The sequence below is a fragment of the Poromitra crassiceps genome (genome assembly GCF_964638095.1).
Source record: "Poromitra crassiceps genome assembly, chromosome: 3".
Taxonomy (NCBI): domain Eukaryota; kingdom Metazoa; phylum Chordata; class Actinopteri; order Beryciformes; family Melamphaidae; genus Poromitra; species Poromitra crassiceps.
This window is the reverse complement of record NC_139625.1, coordinates 84,073,670-84,081,627: the sequence shown is the minus strand read 5'-3', so window position 1 is coordinate 84,081,627 and position 7,958 is coordinate 84,073,670. Positions and strand designations below refer to the sequence as shown.

Sequence of the window (7,958 nt, the reverse complement as noted above, 5' to 3'; positions counted from 1 at the left end):
ACTTTAGAAAGTTTTATCTGATTGGGCGAACACATTAGAAAGTCTTTGCTGATTGGGCCAACATATTAGAAAGTCTTCTCTGATTGGGCCAACACATTTGAACGTCTTCTCTGATTGGGCCAACACATTTGAAAGTCTTCTCTGATTGGGACAATACATTTGAAAGTCTTCTCTGATTGGGACAATATATTTGAAAGTCTTCTCTGATTGGGCCAACACATTTGAAAGTATTCTCTGATTGGGACAATACATTTGAAAGAAAGAAAGGACAGACCTCCCCCCCCCTCTGTCTTCTTGACCCTAACCAGACTTTTGTTATGTTATCCAATGCAACATTTACTTAATTTTTTTGGTTATTGCCAAGAACAGTTTGAAATACTTTGAAAACCTTTTTCGTTGTTGTCTCAAGACAACATTTGTGCTTTAATTTTCTTTATTCAGAAGACATTTTGTAACCCAAGTAGCATTTTGATATTTTTTTCCCCTTAGGTCATACTAGTGAATTATTTTAATGAATCAATTTGATAAAATTGAATTCCGCCCCAAGAAGACTTTTGCCTCACCATAAGCAGAACACATTTTGAAGTTTTTCAGGAATCATAGGACTTTTACTTTGACTGCTGTTGGAGTCCCAGTCTGTTTTCACCCCCATTAAAGTATTTATTTATTTATTTATTTATTAGAAGCCCAGTGTCTTTGCTGCTCTTCTTCTTTAGTAACAGCCTTTTTCTGAGTGTCACAATGAACCGGCCAGCACCAGTGGAAATCTCCTACGACTGTCTGAGATTCCTCATCACACACAACCCAACCAATGTGCAACTGGGAAGGTTTATAGAGGTACCTTTCACTTATTCATTTGTGTTTCATCATGTCAAAATGAAAGATGCATAAGGGGCCGTGTCGACAGGAAGTGGTTAATTGAGCTTCCAGCTCCTTTCTGCAATTCATTCTGGATGGTAAGGACACGCTAGGAGCGCTCCTCTTCCCACCACCACACTTGGCTTTTTAGCGCTCTCGGCGGCTAGTGTCACTTTTTCCCGACAGCAACAAATAAGCGCTCTGCGTGTGGATTGGAAGTGCTCTGGACATGATTTATGAAGCACTCTGACCTGAATTGTTTTGTTTTTTTTGCACACCGTAAAAACAAACAGAAAGACAGATACAAGTATATGCAAACAATTGTGCAGGTACGAGACAGAAACCACAAAAGGCTTATGCGAGCTAGGTCACTTACCTCAGAAATTAAACTAAAGTTAAACAGCAAAAACAAACAATATAAACAAGAACAAGGGAGGAGAACAAAGGACAAAAAATAAAAGCAAAGACAAGAAAACGCGAAGAAAAACGCTTCCTGTCGACACGGCCCCTAAGGAGATAAACTGTGAAAATACAAAGACACCCCCCAGCAATATAAAGGTAGCAATAGAGGCATGTTGTGTTGAAAATGTGTGTGTGCTTGTGTGTAGGATCTGAAGGCGTATGGAGTGCGAACCGTGGTGAGAGTGTGTGCTGCTACATATGACAAGACTCCAGTGGAACAGGAAGGCATTCAGGTCCTGGTAAGTGACATCCCCAAAGGTCAAGCTGGAAAGTCTGTGATTCCTCACTCACAACCAGACGGTACTTCCCGCGATTTCACTGCAAAAATGGCAAAACACGTTCCGCAATTTGCAATTTTTGCCAGTTACTGCAATTTTGCCACAAGAAATCACATAAAACATTGCAAATTGCATTAAAATGTTTGAGAAAAGTCACTGTAAAATCTGGATTTTTATTGCAACAATCACAAAAAAATAAAAATAAATCTCCTGTAGGGACTGCATAATGGGATTGAAATCCTAAACCTCTAATTAGGACATCAGGATGCACAGAAGCTGCTCCCACTCTGCTTCCTGGAAGTCTTTGAACATTCATCTTCACTATCAGCATCTTTTAAAGGTGATCTCCACACATTCAGTCAGCCTAAGCATCTACCAGGAGCAACATGTCCTCCTACCCAAACCACACAATAAGTCCGTTTCCAATGACTCCCAAAATAACAGATATGAGCGAAACGGTGCGTGCTGGTGATACGCATAAATGACATCACTGGTCCACAACTTAACTCAAATCAACTCTCAATAACTGTCAAACTAAATGAATGTCTGCAAAACTGTTTTACAGTTTTCAGATATGTGTGAGATTATGTGCAAAATAAATCAGCATTGTTTTTCGGTGGAGTCTCCGTTTAAGGTTCTGATTTGGGTTACAGTTCAAAACAGGACACATCGGGAGGCGAACCGGGTCTCTCTCAACCAGGAAGTTACCGGTCCACCAATCCCAGCCCTTCCCCCTTACGTGTCAGCGAGCTATTTCAATATCAGCCCGTCATTACGTTAAAGACCACCAGAGGGGGGCGCTACTTCCTGGTTACAGCCCCCGACTCTGGCGTATGCACTGCACGCGTGCCCTTGCTCACACAACCACAAGAGGTCGCATTCGTAAACATCGGTTGTTTTAACCACCTTCAAAATCAACCAATGCTGTTGTTTTCCTTCTGAGGACCGCCTGACCAGGAGACCGTGAATGTCACCTGATTATATTTTTTAATAGTTTTCCCTATTTCTGCGACAAAACACAAATGGACCAGGGTACATTAGACTTAATCTTGATTCCATATTGGTGTTTCTGCAGGATTGGCCGTTTGATGATGGCTCCGCCCCCCCAGACCAGGTGGTTGATGATTGGCTGAACCTGCTGCAGACCAAGTTTAGGGAGGAGCCTGGCTGCTGCGTGGCTGTACACTGTGTAGCTGGCCTGGGACGGTGAGTATGGACTACATACATGGGGTTATGTTGATTATAATTCACCCTTCGCTAAGCCCCTCCCTAGAATGTCCATTGTCCAATCCTACATTAGCAAGCATAACTAGGCGTGAGAGGCCTGACGAGGTTTCTCAGAACAAGGGAAAATACCAAAGCAGTGTGCACATGGGACCTGCAAGTCCCAAAGCAGATATCCTCCAAAGCCAAAAATGCAAGAGGAGAGATGTCAGATTAAACACATTGTTAGGAACATGCACTTTAATCATTTTATGAAGCTGACATTGCTTACAGTAGCTTACCGTACATAGCGTAAAACTTCAATTAATAGCCGTGGCATTTAATTGCTTCAATCACTGAATTCACCATGCGTATATTTCTCACGAAATTATAGATCAGCAAAGATGGGAAATAATATCAAATTGTTTATTTAAACCAGTATGATTAGTACTTGGATAAAAAATACAGTATAGAGATCTGGTTTGACCGTGCCACCTGCTGCTATTTGGTGTGTTTTTCAGTACAGTAATTGTTCCGTGCAGCTGCATGGAGCCATGTCCATTGTGACATTGAAAACAAGTGAATGCATGTTAATTTACTGACCTCGGACATAGTTGAAAATTGCCCATCTGAACACAAGTCGAAATTAATGAATTAACTAACGGAAAATACCCTGGATAATGAGTCGCTCAGCTGTTGAGTAACCACTTACTCCTGCCAGGATCTCATGGTACTGTAAGTAAACAAGCCAATACACTGTTTTCTGACTCTAGATCAAACCTTGAAAACCTTAAGAGTTACACAGAAACGATGGTGATGCTCAGCCAAAACCCGGAGGCAGAGGAAAGCAACAATCTCCCACGAGAAAAATGTCCAGCTTGCTACTCAAACAGCGGGGTACCAAAGTCACTTTGACCGAGCCGAAGCGCTGATAACACGCACTCGTGACGGTCAATCAAACCTGGAGGATTTTTTTCACCAGGCACTTGCGAACGTACTAGGGATGCAAGCAATTAATCGAAGATCGATTACTTGCTCATTAAGGATTTACTCGAACACGTGAAATTGACTCGATCTACTATCAAACAACATGTAGTTTCATATGACATTCTACAGTAGCTGTCAGTGAAATGGTGTATTTTCAAAACACGTTTCAATGAGCATGCCAGAGGGCGCACCCGGTGCAATAACTATGAGCAGGCAGTCATCTAGTCTGCAAAGAGAGGAAAGCAACAACGAGAACGGCAGCTTTTGCTAATATAAAGCGTCTGAAGTGAACAATAGGACAAAATAATAGTCATTCTATGTACACATACAACACAATGACCATCACAATATCCTCCCACTGGCTCCTCCTCGTCTCAGCTGAGTCAACACACCATCCGCTCCGTGTTTGAGAGGAACAGCAGTTTAAAGTGAACGTAGCCACATGTGCGTGGCTTAAAGCTGACACAAATGTCTGTATCCACCTTATTTTTGAATAGCTAGCTAGCCGCTAACATTAGCCACAGTTAGTAGCCGACTGCCCACAATGCATTACGTTATCCCAGCACCCGAACGACACGGCTGTAGAACAGAATGGCTCTGCTGTAAAAGGGTAAAATCCTCATAGACGTTTTTTTTGTCAAGTTAAAACCATAGAGTCTATGGCATAGATAGACTGTAAAACCTTCTATTACACTGGAAGCGGAAGAAGCACCCATGAGGCATCATGGCAGCTAGAAATAAGGTGGATAGGCTTCTACGTTTTTATATGTTTCACAGGCTATTAGGGCTGTCAAAGAATATTCTATATGAATATTATATTATAAAAATATTATATATAAATTATGTTATATTATTCACTAATCGTGTGTTTGTGTGTTTATCAGAGCTCCTGTGTTGGTGGCTTTAGCTCTGATCGAGAGTGGGATGGAGTATGAGGATGCGGTGCACTTCATAAGACTGTAAGTACTCAACTCTACATTCTACTCTACTGTTAAACGACTCCACAGTTTTCTGTCTAAAGCCCTATTGGCATGAGACTCATATTACCTGTGGTCCTCATATGATTGACAAATTACCCCCAACGTCTGTGTGTCATGCCGCGCATTCGCACAGGATAAATAAAATCTGTGTTTTACTCAAATTGACTGACATTGCAATTGGTACCGCCAGCCCAAGGTTACTATAGGGTTCCCATGGTCATGGAAAACCTGGAAAAGTCATGGGAATTAAAGTGTAACTTACCCCCAAAACACTTTTTTTCAGGTTTTAACCAATATATATATGACTTTGGGGGTGGTGTGTGAAGAATTCTGGTCAGAATTTCCACATTTGAGACCAAACTGTTACCATTGTACCATTTGTATCATTTTCAGCAGCATAAGTTCCCTCTATGGGTTGAACACTGCTTTTTTTTGTGCCCTCAAATGAATGGGATATTTGGTACATCGTGACGTCACGGTGGGTTTAGCACGCGCCCCACTCATGTGAAAAATTGTTTTTTTCCCCATTGATTATTACTGTAGTTCACGCGGCGCGAGCCCTTTAAGAGCAATGCATCCATGGGTAATGCCTACTGTGGCTAATATTAGCCGCTAGTTAGTTATGTTACATGGCAGTAAAACGCCACTGAATGACCAAATTGATATAACTTTTAACCATTTCGAGTAACACTGTTTCCATACGGATCACCAGCGTTAGTTTGTTGTTTATAATGTGGCTATATTCATAACGTTTTCTATGATATCTATCTCGGATACACTGAGAATACTGGGAGGCGGGTCATAGCGTCTCTGTCGATGATTTGATTTGACAGTTCTGGGCACTGGCATTGGCGTTGGCCAATCCTGGCCTGTTCCACCCCCAAGTCGATTGTGTTCTGTGTTCTGGCGCAAAGCGAGTGGGTTTCAGGATGAAACAGTCTCGAGCCATTATCGTTAAACTTCCTGGAATGCAAGTTTAACTAAACAGTTACCGGTACATGTCCTCTGCATTCTACATCAAATGAAGACATTGCGAGTTGTTTTATTTGTATGTTACATACTTATTGGCCAAGATATGTTAGTTTATGGGGGAGGAATTCTGCCAGCTAAAGAAGGCAGTATAGGCGGCCATCTTGCCTGCAGAGTTTTCAAATCAAGTAGAATACCGTTTTGCAAGAAATCTGGGGGGGTCAGTCCCTTGAAAGTCTTGGAAAAGTCATGGAATTTTGTTGTGTGCAGTGAAATTAATGTTTGCAGTAATCTTCCGTGGATAACCTTCCACATAATGTAACATAAGGCACATTTATTTTCTAGCTGTAGCTATAGTGCTTCTTGTATTTCCAGGATGAGCATGCTCATCATGAATGACTCTGTCCATTCATTGTGTTGTAACTTTGCCCTGATGAAGGTCATGTAGACCGAAAGCTTGGTACCTAATGCTGCCTACACACTAGAGGATTTTCAAATCTTAACCGATTTTAAAAACATGAGAGACCACAGACATAAGGACAATTTCATCAGATTTTAACATTAAAATCGCCTGAACGCACACACTAGACGATTCGGCCAGACTGCGAGACCACACACCAGCCGTTTGAAGTACAGACTCAAAGCGATTCCAGCAACTAGACTGTTAGGCTGTTTATATCCCACAAAACCGCAATTTGTTTCCCACAGACAGCCGCGGATGGCTCTCCAAACATGCGCCGAGCGGCGGGTCCACTACAGGCAGGCAGACACCCTCGCAAAATGAGCTAAAACAACGTCCTGTCTGAGAGCTCATGTTGCAGCATATCCGCTCCCTTGGGGCAAACCGCTCCGCTCGGCGCATGTTTGGAGAGCCATCCGCTGCTGTCCACCCTGTTTAAAGCTGCTGTGAGGATGCTGGGGAGAGAGGAGCTACATGGCACTGCTGTTGCCACAACTCGTTTGTTGTGAGCGCTGCATTAACATCCGGGTATGACGCGTCGACGCGTCCCGGTCTGCGCTCTCATTGGCTATTGCGGGTTCCGTCGGGAGACAGCCATCGTAAATATCAAACATGTTTGATATGCCCGATTCGAGATCGGGCCGGCTCCGATTCAATCAATAATTTATTGACACCAGACACTTGACAATTATTTTGACAAAAAATCGGTTGAGACTAGCCTCAAATCGGGCCACGCCCCCCCAAGGGGAATCGGGCATTAAATCGGGCCTTTTATCCTCTAGTGTGTGGGAAGCATTAGTCAAGATTTTTGCATGGATCCAAGTGTGCAGAACCTTTCTTTTGGCTTTAATCTGTTATGTGTCGAAAAGTAAAACGTGAGAAAACTGGATTTAAACATTCCACAACATAATATTTTCTAGCGGTGGCTAATATTATCATTTGACCTCTGTGTTTGGTGAAAGATGGTAGGTAATTTGCGGGATTAAGATCACAGACGGCCTCCGCAATGACAGTATTACAAATCACATGAGGTCCCCAGGTCACTAGTCCAGTGTGAACAGGCCTTTAAACATGTTTTCTTTATGTTATCAGGAAGCGGCGTGGAGCCTTCAACTCCAAGCAGCTTCTCTACCTGGAAAACTACAAGCCCAAACTGTGTCTGCGCTCCAAGGACGCTAATGGACAGAGCTGCTGCCTCCAGTAGGGGGCGACACCGCTAACACACCAGACATTCTCATCTTTTGACGTTAAATGGAAAGTCGATGTTAGACTCAGATTGAAAACACTGTCTGTACTTCCAAACATCATGGTGCTGTCCTCTCTTTGCAGTGGTTCAGCTGACCACATGTTTTTCAATGTCGATGAGCTTTTCAATGAGTTTGACACTGGGATTGACAGCACATGAAGGCAGTGTTAATGTTGACAGTAAATTAGTAGACTTAGTTTTAGTCATTCTCTTAGCCATTTAGTTGGAGTCATATTTCAGTCATCGGAAATGTTTTCGTTTTAGTCTAGTTTTAGTTGACTAAATATACGATTTTAGTCAACTAAATCTACTCTAGATTTAGTCAACTAAAATCGAAAAGGCTTAGCTAAAGTGTAATGCATTATATAAATGCTTCTCTAGAATTTCCAAACTCATTGGAAAGATCTATGAATCTGTTATTATGGAATGGTATTAAGGTTTGAACGTGCAATAGAGACACAGATTTAACTGTTTTAACTTATCTTCTGATTGGATCTCTTCCCAATTTGTCTCTC

The 7,958-nt window shown here is 42.2% G+C and overlaps 1 protein-coding gene across 1 annotated transcript; it reads left to right on the top strand.

The window, feature by feature from the left end:
- Positions 1-729: 729 nt before the first annotated feature.
- Positions 730-7,401, top strand: LOC310773397 (protein tyrosine phosphatase type IVA 2-like; the record flags this gene model as incomplete). The annotated part of the gene is made up of 5 exons (XM_083633270.1): positions 730-837; positions 1,467-1,559; positions 2,674-2,804; positions 4,673-4,747; positions 7,290-7,401. Exons 1-5 carry the CDS (start codon positions 742-744, stop codon positions 7,399-7,401), a joined length of 507 nt encoding a protein of 168 aa, XP_083489396.1. The 5' UTR covers positions 730-741.
- Between the last annotated feature and the right edge of the window lie 557 nt (positions 7,402-7,958).